Source organism: Danio rerio, chromosome 15 (assembly GCF_052040795.2).
Source record: "Danio rerio strain M-AB ecotype USA chromosome 15, GRCz13ab, whole genome shotgun sequence".
NCBI lineage: Eukaryota > Metazoa > Chordata > Actinopteri > Cypriniformes > Danionidae > Danio > Danio rerio.
The window spans coordinates 34,985,074-35,001,881 of record NC_141035.1 but is presented as its reverse complement, the minus strand read 5'-3'; the positions used below and the strand labels follow the sequence as shown (position 1 = coordinate 35,001,881).

The window sequence follows — 16,808 nt, the reverse complement described above, 5'->3', positions numbered from 1 at the left end:
CTGTATCCCACTTTTTACATAGGTACTTTCCACAAAATGTAAAAACTAGACATAAAACATTGTTCTGTAATAACTGTAATAATTTACCTAAAATGTATTATTAAAACGGCTGAATGGAGCATATATTAATTTTGCTGGTCATTTCTCAGGGATGTGACATACACAATTATTGGCTATTTGACTAATTTGACTGATTAAAAGGAGTCCATGCAATTAATTTAAATAGATTTTGAATAAAATCAAAATACTTAAAATAATTAATACCTAATTATATTCTAAATACATCTTAGTGGCTTTTAAAAATAAATACCGAATTACCTTAAAGAATATTCATATGTGTTTAATTTTCATCAAATTTCTCACTGGTGCCACCATATTGTATGATTTGTTGCGCAATGGTTTATGGCTATTGCCATGTGTAAATTACTGTAAATGCAGTTTTGTTTTGCGTCAGGCATTTTATGTTGTGTTTGAGGTTTTCTTTTGTGTATGTCCAAAATAATTGTCCAAAAATAAAGAATAAAAATAAAAAAAAATTTATACGCTATCATATATATATATATATATATATATATATATATATATATATATATATATATGAATATGTGTGCTACCCAAATAATGACTTAAAGTAAGTCTTTGAGAACGTTTTTTCAAGGGGCTCATCTCCGGTTTTCAAAATGCATCACAAACTGCTTGGGAAACTGTTCTACTATGATAATTGGTGATGAAAATAAATGATGTTTAATAAGATGTACTTGTGTTTACTAACTGTTTATTCAGTTAAACATGATTTTTGAACTGTAGGCCTACAAAAGCTCGAAATAGCGATTTTTGATTACCTCATACCTGCCAACACTCCCGTTTTTCCCGGTAGGGTCTTGTATTTCAGACCCATCTACCGCCCTTCTCCCGTATTGTTCTGTCTCCCGCAAAACTCCTGGAACCCAAATTTGATTCAGAAGGGCACTTTTCTGTCAGACGGCTCACCGCTTTGACTTTCATTCACTGTCATTCATTTTAAAAAGCACCCGGTACATTTTATTTGTATATGTTTTACTCAAATGCATAAACTCTACAGGTGCCTGAAAGTTAGATGTGTAGCTAAAATTAATTAGATTCACTCTAGTGAACTGCATCCATGTTTGCATGTCACATTTGATGTGGTAATTTCACAGTAGGAATACACACAGATTCAAAGACTCGTTCTTGCCACCTCGGCAAATTCGGCCAGGTATACATCCATGCTAAAATATCAAGGTGAAAGTCATCATAGCTTTCGTAGAATAGACCCAGCTCCCAATCCAACTTTGAGAATAGATTAACGGCGATATATATTTTATAGCCCAAAAGGGTTCTCACGTTATTGCAGCACGTTAACGGCCCACCACTAATATATATATATATATATATATATATATATATATATATATATATATATATATATATATATATATATATATATATATATATATATATATATATATATATATATATATATATATATATATATATATATATATATATATATATATATATATATATATATATATATATATATATATATATATATATATATATATATATATATATATATATATATATATATATATATAGTATACACACACACATACACACACATATTTTGGACTATAGGACTATATTTTTACCTTGGTCCATATCAGAAGCTGAAACCACCAGCACGGTGGATCCTGCAGGCTGATTCTCAGCAATAAAAGCTTCATATTGGCTCTCCTGGAAGTATGGTGCTTCATCATTTACATCAATCACCTGGACTGACAGTAGCTGTGAGCTGCTGCGTTGCTGTAAACCGTGGTCTTCTGCCACTATGGTCAGGTTGTAGAGGTCTTCTTCTTCACGGTCAATTGGTCTAAGAATAGACAAAGAGCCTACAATGGAAACAAGGAAAAAGCGTTAGCATACCATATGATGAATGTAATGCGCATTGTGTCTGGGTTTTCCTGTGAGTGATCGCCTGCTGAAGTGCATTTAAACAATTACACAATAATGAAGCCATGATGTAAATTGTTTAAAACAAAACCACTCGCACTTAAGCAAAGCCTCATTCACACGCTCACACGACGAATGATTTCCATCCTGTAGCACACTTTGATCTCGCGTAAGCAACATCGCAGCACGAAGAGCTGACGCCTTTCTGTTGTGCTAAAAATGAGTGGAAGTCATGCGACGTCTTCGAATAATACAATTTCTTTCCTCACGCAAAGCCCTCCCTATACCTGAACACTCACTGAGCCACTGTAAAAGCTCAGCTATCTGGCCACAGTTTATAAGTTTTTTCCAGCACAAACAGAAAGAGCACACAAACAAGCACTCCAGACACGCAACAGCCTCGCCTGCCGTGCCCTGCTCAAATTTGGGGGTGCCAGCGTCCCTGACGTTAGCCTACCACAAGCGATTGCTGCTCCTATTGATCCAATCTACATTTCATGCTTTTAAAGAACCAGACGCAATGATTCAAAGCAGGCTATAAAGGCATGATGGGAACTGGGACACTAGAGGGTGTTTTCGTTCTGTTTCGGCTTATTTTTCTCCTCTTTTCTATCTCCATAACGCTGAGCTAACATGCCTCTGAGGCCTTAATCTGGTTAGAATTACCAGCTCGAATATTTTCAGACAATTTGACTCCTCAGAAGTCAGGCTCCGATAACATAAGGAGAAACCAAGAAGAGGAACGAAGATGCTTTGCCTTTTTGTTTTTTGCCTGTTTGAGCTAAAAAGTTTGTGTGACTTTTGTGCAATATTCCAACTCTTCTGAAGTCATATGATGACTTTTGAAGAAAAAAAAACATCCTAAATTGCCTTTTGGACAATCTCAAAATTCTCCAAATTTGACACAATTACACAAAATCAAACAAATGTTTGAGATCTACAAGAAAATATATTTTAACAAATTTGCTTCTAAAAACCACATCTGACTAAATATTTATAAATATAATGGACTCATTTTTTAAAGATACTTTACAATAATACAAGTCGGTTGATATCTACAGTAGGACAACAGCCATAATAATGATTAAACGATAAAACATTTAGATAGATAGATGGATTGACAGACAGACAGACAGACAATCAAATGGATGAGTAACTGGATAAATCAAACAGTGAGAAAGAGATATAATCAGCACAACACACCAGGTAAATGAACATTGGTGCATCTCATAAGTTCTGTTAAAATCATTAGAAATTTATTTAAGTTTATTAACTATTTATTTTAAGTTGTGAGAAAATTTGTGGCGAGGGTAGAAAAACCTATAAAGTAATTAATCAATATGTGACCTTGGACCATGTGGTATCAGTCATAGTTGAGATTTATACATATCAAATACATATCAAACCTGAATAAGTATGATTTCCACTGATGTAAGGATTGTTAGGATAGGACAATATTTGTCTGAAATACAACTATTTGAACATCTAAAATGTAAGGGTTAAAAATAAATCTAAATATTACGAAAATTGCCTTAAATTGTCCAAATTAAGGGTATTACTTACACAATGCAAAATATGAATTAAACATAATATATATATATAAAAAACTAATTTTTTCTTGATAAAACACAATATTTACCCATTTTGACCCACACAATGTACATACTGGTGCAAAATAAGACTGGTTTTGTGGTCCAGGGTCACATTGATTAGTGGATTATTGGAATGGCTTGTAAAGCAGGTTATAGAAGTTAACAAGGTCAGTAAATAGATTTGATACAGTTCCGTATTTCTAGAAATGACACAATAGTGAGTGTCTGCAAGCATATTAAGGTTCACAACAAGGGCAGAAGCAAAGAAACAGAATCTGTCAGTGGCAGAACATGCTGTAAACAACAACCAGCTGAGTGGTGTGTACCGTCTTACACCACTGCTTCATGTCATGATGCATTAATGCAGCAACACACACAGAGATGTGAGAAACCGTTCAGAAATCACAGCCAAGGGCTGGACGAGATGTTGAGCTGGCGGTTTTTAGGATTAAGTGAACTAAAGGGCATTTAGAGGATTGCCATTTGGGAGGAGAGCAAATGTGCGAATCAAGCAGAAATTCAGAATTAAAATGATTGGGCTTTCAGGATGCAAAGCAAAGATCCATGTTAGAGAAAGTTCTGGAATGATATGAAGGAGAGGAAACGATGGAGGAAATTGAAATTTTGGGCGGACTTATCTCTTAATGTCCTGTTTGCATGTGAGTTTAATCTCTGCTGCAGGTTGTAATGTAACAGGTGGATTGTGTAATAGGTCAAAGATTTTGAGAATCACTCAAAATGCAAAACAAATAAAAATGTTCAACAGAATTGCGTTTACAAAAATTGCTTCAAATCTTTTTTGTTTGTTTTTAGAAGTGCAACTGTACACAGTTATTCAAATATTTGTGGTAGAATGCCAGTAAAGACACCTTGAATGTAAATTATTCCAAATCTAAGCTGTTTTTTTCACTTGTTGTTCATCAAGGCACATTCAGTATATTTAAAAACATAGCAATTCAAAGTACTAAGTATATATATAAACATTTTTAATTCAACGCCATTCAACACCAACAGTCAAAATCTTTGAATCAGTGTTTTTTTCTGACTGCTTATTGTATGCAAAGAGTTTAGAATGACCAAGAGGCGACACTCAATAGAACGTTCCATTGCAACAGCAGCGGCCAGCAACAGCCACGGATTCAGCCATTTTGGAGTGAAAGCGATCGGCTGTCCATTGGATCTTATTGCTGTGGCGATGGCAAGCAGCTGCTTTGTTTTTTTTTATTTATTTATTTAAAAAGCGCAATAAAGCTGACATATAACCTGAAAGACGACAATACAACACTTACTATCACAATCATCAGCACTTTTAATAGTTTATTTTACAGACTTATAATATGCTGTTGTTCTATTGGAATTTTCATTCCAAAATGGCCGCAGCACCCTCTAGTGGCTGTTTCCTAAATAACACTAGAGTGTCGCCTCTTGGTGATTCTGTGCTCTTTGTTGTATGCTTTGAAGTACAAATAAAGCTTTAGTTTTCTTTTAACTTACTCAATGTATACCTAAAATAATTACTGAAAAAATACAGCTCTATAGATAATAAGTTATTTTCATTAACTTACCATTTCACCATTTGTAAACTGATATTCACGCTTCAATTTTTAGAAATATCAACATAATTTGTTTTAAATCAACATTCAATGCATCTAATCAAGAACTGAGTCCAATTGGAATGAGAACTAAATAAAATAAACTCATGTAAAATATCATATATAGTCATCGCGTTAAAGCTTAGTTTTTATAAACTAGTTATTCAAGAGTTCACACTTAGCTGATGATTGTTGATAAGCTAGTTTGGCATGCTGTCCCGGGAGAGAGCCCCGAGCTCATGAGAGCCTCGAGCACGGGGCTCCCTCCCGTTGCAAGGCGAGAGGGGAGTTTGAGCTCGGGTAGATCTCGAGAACCCCCCTCCCTCCTGCTGCGTGAGGGTTGCTAAGGTGATGCGTTGCTGACAGAATTGAATTGAATTTTGTGCTAATTTGGTTTAGTCAATTTACTTAAGTGTCATGTTTTTGGGAGTGTGGGAGGAAACCGGAGGACCCGGGGAAAACCAACGCAAGCACGGGGAGAACATGATCTCCACACGAAAATGCTGACCGTTTGGGTAGATGCCCGAACTGGAGGCATTTTGCTGTGAGGCCGCAGTGCTAGCCACTGGGCCGCCGTGCTGCCCTGTAGACAAAGGAGGAGGCGAAGGGGTGGAAGGGGGGATTCTTCAAGACGAAGATGACTAAAGGTAAGGTGTTTGATTATTTATACTTGGTTAGGAGTAGTCTGATTGGTGGTGCATACATTAGCTTGACTCGGGGCCAGCCGTGTCAATCATAAGCATGTGATCCTCTTGAAATTAGTTTATGAATAAACTCCACATAAACCAATTATGTTTAAAAATGTGTTGAGAAAAATATTCTCTGTTAAACAGCCCTTGGGAAATATCTAAAAATGAATACAAATTTCACAGTAGGGCTGATTATTTTGTCTTCAACTGTACATCTGACATTATAGAATATGAGATTATAGGTTTGTGTTAGCCCCTTTATTTGCATGATATAGTATAGAATAAAAATTTCACAGGAGGTATAATGCTTTCTGTCTTCGACTGTAAATGAAGCAGCAATCTACAGTAAATACCATGCATTTCATTCAGATAGAGCTGCCAATTGGTTTACTGTACCTGTGTCCGGGTTAATGCTGAACTTTCCTCTAACGTTGCCGCTCTGGATGCGATACGTCACTCGTCCGTTCTCTCCCTGATCTGCATCCACTGCCATGACGTAAACCACCACAAAACCCACAGGCTGATCCTCCATCACACTCACCACAGACGCTGAGATGAACACAGGCTCATTATCATTCACATCAGTGACAAATATACGAGCCGTGACGCTTCCACGCCGCCGCTGACTGACATCCAAGGCCGAATCACTTGCTTGGACCACCAAAAGCAGCGAAGAGGTCTTCTCATGATCCAACATCATCCCCAAAGACAGAGCTCCAGTGGTTGGGTCCAAACTCAGGAGATCTGGGATATTGGGCCACTGTTGTAGTATTGAGTAATGTACTTCACTGTTGGGTCCACTTCCATCTTTATCCACGGCCTGGAAGGTGTAGAAAGAAGAACCGGGATCTGTGTTTTCAGGGACAACTATGATAATGGGGTCTTCAGGAAACTCTGGCGAATGGTCATTGCTGTCTTGGACATCGATTATCAATGTAATGATGTCACTTTTGGGAAGCGGCATGGAGAAGTCGTCCACCTCCACTTGTAGAGTGTATCGAGGACATTTTTCGAAGTCGAGTTCACGGGCCAGGTAAATGTCACCTGTTTGTCGGTCTACCACAAAAGTGCCATCGAAGTCCGTGCCTCCAACCACTGTAAAAGTGACCTGGCCTGACTCAGGAAGGGCTTGAGAATCAGGTGAACGCACAGATCCTATCATAGAGCCAGGTTTAGCTCCCTCCACAGACTTTAATATTAGCGGTTGGGAGTTAGTGTTGGGTGATCCTTTACTTGAACTCAGAACCTGGAAATGAAGACATTTATGCATTAGATTGAGAAACTGACATGATGAATGTTAAGTATTGATGAATATTTGGCATCTTCATTTCATAATAGGAATGAAGTTTAAGCATATGAGATCAAATTGGATCATTTGGAACTGTGTATAAAGGAACATGTGACGATTTGTATTTAGCGTGTCTGTTTGCATACTGTTAATTATTTGGCTTTGGTTAGTCAATACAAAAATTTGAAGATATTTGTGTACTATATACATTTGTACTTTTTTTTTCAAGACTCCTAAAGGCCCATACACTGTACACTATCCATATACAATATGCTACAGCAAAATGAAAGAATGAACTGGTGTGTAATTTTGAGCAAAAAAAAAAAAAGTTTAAAAAATAAGGTAAAGCAAACCCTCATGAAAAAACTTCAGACAAAAAACAAGAAAACAACTTTGCTGTGAGTGTGTGGGGGCCTTAAACAGGTTATTTTCATTTACACAACAGCTCTGTCTGGTTCTAGAATCTGATTGGCCGATAGCCATGTGATATTCTGCCTGTAACAGCACTCGTCCAGCTTCTTCCCCCTTCACGCTTGTGTATTACTCCACTCACATACGGCAACAAGCAGAGGACACTCTACAGTTTGACTAATATTGCAGCTGTTGGACAACATTATGTACTTTTGAGGCTTTTTTTGGTCGAGAATGTAGTTGTTAGGATTGCAACTCTGCAGTTGATTTATAAAGACAGTGCCTATTTTTAAATATTTACAATTTCTGAGAGACAGCATGTCTTTGAGCAAATACGGTTGACGATGTACATCCACAAGATGGCGACAGAGCCCGCATTATAAGCCCTAAGAGAAAACAGCATACTTTAAAACTACAGCTGAACAAATCATTATTAAACAGGTAAATGACTTTCTAAGTCAATCTCTCTCTTTTGTATGTTGTAGTGTTGTATTAATGCCATAGTAAAATTGTGATCTCCCAAATGCAACTCAGAAATACTGGGAAATCTCTGTAGACTGATGGTATTTCATGCCGTTCAGCCTTATAATCTTAAAATGTGAGGAAAATCACCTGTTTTGTAATCACTTTAGACATTACGCTAGAGAATCATTTGGTGAACATTGACTTTGGTGAATGAGCATCGGTTTCTGCTGTTCTGACGTCAGCTGCAGATGTGAATGAAAGGCAGAAGAAAGTTCCAAAAAGGGATTTGAGACCCTCCTTGTTTGATTTTTTTTAATGCACACAATTATGCTGTCGAATTGTTTTATAAACGCAATATCACACTCGTAGCAGTGCGATGTGGTTGTATATCATCACTGGTGGCCGCACACTTCCCACGAGCGCTGATATATAGCCGCATTGCACTGTTGCTCATGTGATATTGCTCATATATACTGTAGCCCTCTTAAGCTATTTTTTTGCTTGGCTACATATATCATAAAAATATACAGTATATCAATACCTAAACAAAAATAAACATTAATAAATATTAAATTTAGAACTTAATAGATAAACAACTTTAAAATAACTTAAGAAATAAAATACTAAATTTTAACTTAATGAAAATGGCAGCAATAACATTAATAATTATTTAATCTAAATAAAAGTTAAAACAGAAAATATCAAAATATTTTTATTGACTTGCCAAAACCACATAGGACTGATATTATACAACCTTTTCCCCATATTTTCTTTAACCTTTAATATTATTATTTATGTTTATTGAATGAAAGTAAACAAAAATTTCCTATACTAATTGTATTACCATGAAATGCAAAAATAATTAATATAAATTAATATCCTTTTTAAATTGTATTTTAATGGATTTGCATGGATTTCCTCTTGGTGCTCCAGTTTCCCTCACAGTCCAAAGACAAGCGCTATAGGTGAATTAAATAAACTAAACTAGCCATAGTGTATGTGTGTGAATGAGTGTGTATGGATGTTTCACAGTACTGGGTTGCAGCTGTAAAGGTATACGCTGCGTAAACATATGCTGAATAAGTTGGCGGTTCATTCCACTGTGCCGACTCCAGATTAATAAAGAAAATAAACCAAAATACGAATAAATGAATGAATTCTTGACAAACATATCAGATTACACTTGCAGCTCATTTTCAACTGCATCCTACCAGCTGACTATTAACAAAATCAAACAAAACAAAACGTATAACAGCCCACATTTTCTTCTCTTTTTACAGGTCATGAAAAAACGCAACGTTTTGAGGGCTATTACAAACTCAAACAAGAGACCTGCTTGCATTAATCTGAGTTCATTTGAAGGCTGTGAGACTGCCAGGAAAAATAACACTGGATTAAAGTAAACACAATCAGAATAGGAAACTGTCAGAACATTTGAATGTGCAAATATCCTTAATAAAAAAAAAAAAAACAGAATCCTCACAGATGACTCAGAAACACTTCAAAGCAAAAGGCCTTCACTTCTTCCAAATATGGAAGCCTGCGGAGTTTCTTTTCGCAGATGAGACATTGTTTTGATTTTGAGTTAAGAGAGAGACTGTGAATCTGTACATATAAACAAAAACAGAACAGAAATGGAAACTAACATTTACATAAGACAGAAAATATCCAAGATGCTGAACCTCAAATACGTTTAAGAATGAGCCTGCACAACAAACACAGGTGCTCATGAATAACCTATTTATTTTCTTCTATGACTAAATTATCATTATGCACCAGTCTGATTAATACATTGGCAGTAACGAGATTGTTAAAGCCAAATCTTCTAATGAAACATAATAGGTGAAGTAATTATTCCCAGATTGAGCTTTAGATAAAGCACGTTCCAATAAAAGATATGCTATTTAGTTAAACTATTGATTGCTGAAAGTTTCGAAGCCTCATTATATTCTAATTAGATATCAGTTATGAGTTTGATTGTTTGGTTTGGCGCTTGCGAAACAATATGAAACGGTTACACTGCATAAATGTGTTTCCCAGACATTTGGATGCTGGAATTTACTACTGTTGCTGTTGGTTGTGTCTGTTTCCACTCCGTTGACTCGCTCGAGAAATATTAATTTGATCACTGGGGTATTTCACAAGGAGTTTTCTGTTCTTCAAAGGGCTACTGAACTATATTACGAGACTTCAACGCTACATAGTGGAAAAGCACAGCTGGCACTTGTATTGGTGCAGCTGGGAGCCGCTCACTTCTACTTTGAATTTTTTTACACCGTAATATCACGCTTAAAATGTTGCAGACAACAACGGCTAGAAGGAGGGGGGGGGGGGGGGGGGAAAGCCTAGGCTAAGACATTCATCTTCGAGCACCTAAAATTAGCCAGCTGAGAGTATTTTTCCCGGCATTGCTTGGGGAAGGTTACACGACTTGGACTTGAAGAGATGAGCCGGCTATGGAAATTTGCAATGCAAGAATGTAAGCCCTGATTAGGCCAACAAGCTCGTTCCATATTTCCTTTTTGCATGATGTTTAACCTGAGAGTGGATATAAAAGGATCTATTGCTGTAGAGCTTACTTTACAAGTTCATATTTTTTATAACAGTATTAAATAAATCATTTTGCATATTATGAAGAGGCGATGAGTAGGTCCATATGGTGGAAGGTTTGGTTTTTAGCTTGCAATAAAGCCAATCTCTGATGTGACCAAAGACCTTTGTGTTAACTTCAATTTTGGAAGGTTTATAGCCATAAGTAATGAAAGCACAATATATATTGTTTAGACTTTTGTCAGGAAACCTGCCAAAGAGTGAGGGTCTACAGGCGTTTTATTCCTCAGATCAGCCTCGGGGTTCAATACATTGCAGGAACGTCTGAGCAATAAAATCAAGTGCATTACATTTGCATTATTAAGATATACAGTAAAACAGGCTGTAAATAACAACTTTTTTCTATTAACTGCTTTTTTTGTTAATGTGTGAACAAGTTGTAAAAAAACTTACAAAATAAGACCTTCCTTGGCGTTCTTGGATGTCTATTTAAACCTATAGATTGATTCTAACGTGAAAGACTATAAAACAATGCCACATACATTTCTCTTTCTTTTATTCAATCTCCTTTTTTATCAGGGGCTGCCACAGTGGAATGAACCGCCAACTATTCTGGCATCTGTTTTTATACAGCATATGCCCTGCCAGCTGCAACCCAGTACTGAGAAACACCCATACACTCTCGCATTCACACACTACGGCCAATTCAGTTCCTCCAACTCACCTATACTGCATGACTTTGGACTGTGAAGGAAACTGGAGCACCTGGAGGAAACCCACACGAACACAGGAAGAACATGCAAAATCCATACAGAAATGCCAATTTGCTGTGAGACGACAGTGTTAACCACTGAGCCACTGTCCGCCTCACCTTCCACTCATACTATACATTTGAAGACAACATTATTAGCCCTATAGTAAAATTTTAAAGCACAAACTTATAATGTAAATATAAGTGCTGTGTTGGGCAAGCTACTTGGAAAATGTAGTGAGCTAAGCTATGAGTTACTCTACTTACAATACACACTTACTACACTAAAAGCTTCCCCCTGGGAAATAATATGATCCTGCTTCCTCTGTAGCAGGGGTGTCCAAACTCGGTCCTGGAGGGCCGGTGTCTTGCATAGTTTAGCTCCAACTTGCTTCAACACACCTGCCAGGAAGATTCTAGTATATCTAGTAAGAGCTTAATTAGCTGCTTCAGGTGTGTTTGATTAGGGTTGGAGCTAAACTCTTCAAGACACAGACCCTCTAGGACCGAGTTTGGACACCCCTGCTCTACAGTCATGTTTCCATCAAGCAAGTTTCTCATATCTCGTTCCAGTGATTGATTGGCCACATCACCGACCAGAGCGAGAGGTGGCAGTAACTCACCAAAAGGTTTGTTGTCGACCACCACAAAACACAAAAAAGAAGAATTCGCCATTTTCGCTATCATATGGATTTACTTTCATCAGCCAGACATCGGCTTTACAGCTCTGTGGATGGCGATGGCTTCACTTAAGTAAATGTAGCTTGTGTAGAGGCTACTGCGCTACTTGACTAAAAGAATAGCTTTGTTACTGAAAATCTATTTAATTTAGAAAGTATCGACGCTACCACCACGCTACTGAGAAATGTAAAGCTAGTAGCGTCACTACTTGTAGCAACGCTACTGCCCAACACTGCTAATTTCTAATAACTCATCTCTTTTGTCTTATCTATGATGACAGCACACCAAATTGTACTAGCTATTCTACACAAAACTATTATTAATCCTAAAAGTCAATTTAAAGGCTTAAAGGCTTAATTTAAAGGTTAATTAGGTAGCCAATCAAAGTTAAAATAGGTAAAATAAGTCATTAAAACACTTTGACAAGAGCTATGTGCGGCTTATCTACTTCATAACCCTTGTGGGAAAGCAGATTTGAATTTAGCACCTTATTAAGTGACACACTGAACATTTTAACTACATTGCTGTGATTCTTCACTTCAGAGACCAGCCAAAACTGACCAGTGGCTCAGTGGTTAGCACTGTCACCGCACAGCAAGAAGGTTTCCTCCGGGTGCTCCGGTTTCCCCCATAGTCCTAAGACATGAGGAATAGGTAAAAAAGAGAATGTATGTGTGTGAGTGCTTCCCAGCACTGGGTTGTAGCTGAAAGAGCATCCACTGTGTAAATCGAAGTCGAAGTCAGAATTATTCCCCTTTCTTTTTTTTTTATATATTTCCGAAATCATGTTTACCAGAGCAAGGACATTTTCACAGTATGTCTGATAATATTTTTTTCTGCAGGAGAAAGTCTTATTTATTTTATTTTGGCTAGAATAAAAGCAGTTTTTATTTTTTCTGATCTATTTTAAGGTCAAAATTATTAGCCCCTTTAAGCTAATAATTTTTTTCCCGACTGTCTACAGAACTTACCACTGTTGTACAACAACCTGCCTAATCACTCTAACCTGCCTAGTTAACCTAATTAACCTAGTAAAGCCTTTAAATGTCACTTTAAGCTGTATAGAAGTGTTTCAAAAATATCTAGTCAAATATTATTTACTGTCATCAAGGCAAAGATAAAATAAATCAGTAATTAGGAATGAGTTATTAAAACTATTATGTTTAGAAATGAGTTGAAAAAATCTGCTCTCCGTTAAACTGAAATCGGGGGAAAAAAACAGGGGGCTGATAATTCAGGGGGGCTAATAATTCTGACTTCAACTGTATATGCTGGAATAGTAAGTAATGAGATAAATAAGGGACTAAGCCGAAGAAAAACTAATGAATGAATGTGCCAGTGCAAAATGATGATGTATGTCGATCGAAAATGATGTAAAACTGTCTCAACCACCAGGCCATGGATTGGTACTGGTCCTCACAAGACATCATTAATTATTTCTTTTTTTATTTATTACCCAAGTCTGATAGATCTTTTATTTTGAAAAATGACCATATTCTCTCAGTTACATCTCGGTCACTTGAGTGTCCAAATTTACCCCACAAGCTAGCAAACTGAGTAAGAAACAGACGTCTTTGGAAAGTTTCTTTGTGAAAGGGGAAAAGGCCCAATATAGGACCCACAAATTGCCAAGCAATGGATCAGCAACCCATTTGTCATCAAATCAGGTGAATCCACCATGTCTGTGCAAGAAGATCAACTGCTGAAGGTCGCAAATGACGTTCACGCAAGTTCTTATTTCCAATGGAGGTGTCAGCTTGTCATCCTCTGAGAAAACAGTTGATGGTCACGAAGCAACCTACGAACCACTGCTTGGACCCCGCAGTCCTCAGTAAAAAAGTCCGCAGTGATAAAAAGGTTGGGGACCACCGAGGTAAAAGTTGCACAAATTCCGACATAACCATTAACAATGTGGTCACATTGCAAAACATCATATCAATATCAATATCAATGTAACAAGATATCACATTCTAATCGGTTTGACAAAAAGAGATCTGAGTCAACTATAGGCAGAAATCATCAAATTTGGGCCACATTTGCCTGCAATGTGGACGTAACCTAAGTGTATCTAGTCTAGCCACTGTTTTATCTGACCTGTATTTTCAGTGCTATGATGGAGCTCTGAGGAGGTGAGCCTCGGTCAGAAGCCAGAATGATGAAACTGTACTCAGGCCGTTCAGAATGGCTCAAAGCTGACGAGGAGCGTAGCTCTCCAGTGTTTGGGTTTAGAGTGAAACGTTCGGCTCTGGGACCTAAAGAAAGAAATGATGGAAGAGGTTAGTTTATGTGTGTGGTCACGTCCTAACCAGGCACAAAATGAGCATAGAGCATATTTCTACTGTACAAAGAGTGCATATAACTTCCCCATATGGCTATAATTTCCATTAAATTACAGAATGAAATAGTTATGTGTCAAAATCAGTAAACGTGCTACGAAACACATTTAATGATCTCACACGTCAACACATTACCTTCCACAACTCCCGACGAGCTGTCTGCATGACTGATTAAAAGCAGATTATTATTGATGTGTATTAATGTATGATAGTTTGTTTTTAGTATCAGTTCACAGTCCAATCCTCACTACAAACTATATCTCATGCTTATAACATAACAGTGACTCTTAAATAGATTCTGATTGGCTGTGCCTCTATTACAGTTTCAGGTTCAGTGTAGACAAGCAAAATGATTAAGGATATGATTTTTGCAATTGGTTACAGCGTGCTTTAAGACACTGCATCAGGTTTTGATTCATCCCTGATTGAAGCACATTTCTCACCAGACATGGAGTAGAAAATAGTTCCATTTTCTCCTTCATCAGGGTCTTTTGCATGAACGGTTCCCAGGAGAAATCCAGATGGCTGACCTTCCAAAGCCTGCACAAAGATTTCAGTTAATTTATCAAAGTTTTAGATTGTGCGTATATGAAATCTGTCTATTCATTCCTCTGCAGAAGTAACTGAAAAACATTCAGCCTATACACTACTGTACAAACGTTTGAAGTCAACGTTTAATGGTTTTAACAAGTCCTTTATGCTCACCCACTTACAGTAAAACAAAAAAAGAGTAATATTGTGAGATATTACAATTTAAAATAGCTCTTCTATTTTATGTTCTATCTATGTTCCTGTTTACATGTAAACCCATAACCCAGCAATTCAAATAAACCACCTTTACAAGACTTATTTATAGGTTCAGACAGAATCTGCAGACATTTTTTTCTATTTCTGCGCAGATTTTTGTAAAAACAAAATTGGTGGATTTATGTAGAATGATTTTAAGAGTATTGTAACTAAAAACTTTTTTTAAATAAAATGTTTTTTAACTGTTATTTAATGTTTACAAAACAAACCCAATTAGATACACTTATTCGGTAAACAAAGCAAGTCTATCATACGTATAATATATTTACTATAAGACAGAAAATATTACTTTACAAACTGTATTGTAAATAAATCATATGTAAATTTTCATATTAGTCAATAATATTTCTGAAATTAATTGAAAAACAGAATCAAGTATGAATTTACACACAGTCACACAAGTAAACAAATAGACTCAATGATGGGATAAAAATCTGCGTGTGCAGATTCCATTTGGGTCTACTCATCACACTAACAATAAACAAGTTAATAAACAGCTAGGGATGTCAAAACATAAACTTGTGCGTATCTAACTCTGATTATTTAATTGATGTAGGCTGTCATATTAAATAAATATTTTAAAATATTCTATATATTTGATTACTGCATGCTACTACTATGTTGGCAAGATGCGGGCTGGGGAAATGCCGTTTATCTTGTTGACTCCAATACTTCTTTTACATGCTTTGTTCAGCCGTCTCTCCACCTAATCACTCCCCTCCTCCTAAAACACACGATAGACTTGCTTTAGACTATTTTTCAGACTTGTGATAAAACTTGCAGACTGCAGACTTGTAAGAGACTTCTGTAGGCTCTTGCAGACTTGTGGACTTCTTGAAGAGGCTGTATGACTTCAGACTAACAGACTAATTTTTAAAAAAAAAAATTCTGCTTGTTCGAGTCTCCTGGACTGGGTTCTCATCTTCATTTATTTAATTTTATTTACAACAAATCCTAAGAAGTTTATTGCCATGCCAATGGGAGAAAAGGGATCATCGTATCTTCTCATGTAATGTAATGTAATGTGTATTTATAAAGCTCATTTATTGTGTATAGCCATACACCCAAAGCACTTCACTATCATCAAGGGGTCTCTCCACACCACCGCCAGTGTGCAGCATCCACTTGGATAATGCGACAGCAGCCACAGGACAATGGCGCCAGTGTACTTACCCTACACCAGCTATAGATGGAGCGGAGACAGTGATGGAGCCAGTTCGGTGGATGGGGATGATTGGGAGGATGGGTAAGGGCCAATGGAAGAATTGTGGCCAGGACACTGGGGTTAGTCCCGTACTCTTTATGAAGTGCCATTGGATTCTTAATTACCACAGAGACTTCGGTTTAACGTTTCTTCCGAAAGACGGCGCCCACTGACAGTATGGTGTCCCCTTCACTATACTGGGGCATTAGGAGTCACATAGACCACAGGTTGAGCGCTCCCTGCTGGCCTCACTAACACCACTTCCAACAGCAACCTAGTTTTCCCTTGTGGTCTCCTATCCAGGTACTGACCAGGCTCACCCCTGCTTAGCTTCAGTGAGTAATCGCTCTTGGGCTGCAGGGGGATATGGCTGTGGCGTGTTACAGTTGATAAATTATGACTGTAGCATTTCTATTGTATATCTGCTGCACATGATTATATATTATATTAAGTAAAGTGTCTGAGTTTACT

The 16,808-nt window shown here is 37.0% G+C and overlaps 1 protein-coding gene across 1 annotated transcript in view; it reads right to left on the bottom strand.

Moving 5' to 3' along the window:
• dchs1a (dachsous cadherin-related 1a) overlaps positions 1-16,808 on the bottom strand; it is a 201,063-nt gene that overhangs the window by 30,569 nt on the left and 153,686 nt on the right. The window contains exons 8-11 of the mRNA XM_087284281.1: positions 14,770-14,866; positions 14,085-14,242; positions 6,241-7,090; positions 1,671-1,910 (exon numbers count right to left, since the gene is read on the bottom strand). Of these exons, the coding sequence (XP_087140407.1) occupies positions 1,671-1,910; positions 6,241-7,090; positions 14,085-14,242; positions 14,770-14,866 (1,345 nt within the window). The remainder of the gene's footprint in view (positions 1-1,670; positions 1,911-6,240; positions 7,091-14,084; positions 14,243-14,769; positions 14,867-16,808) is intronic.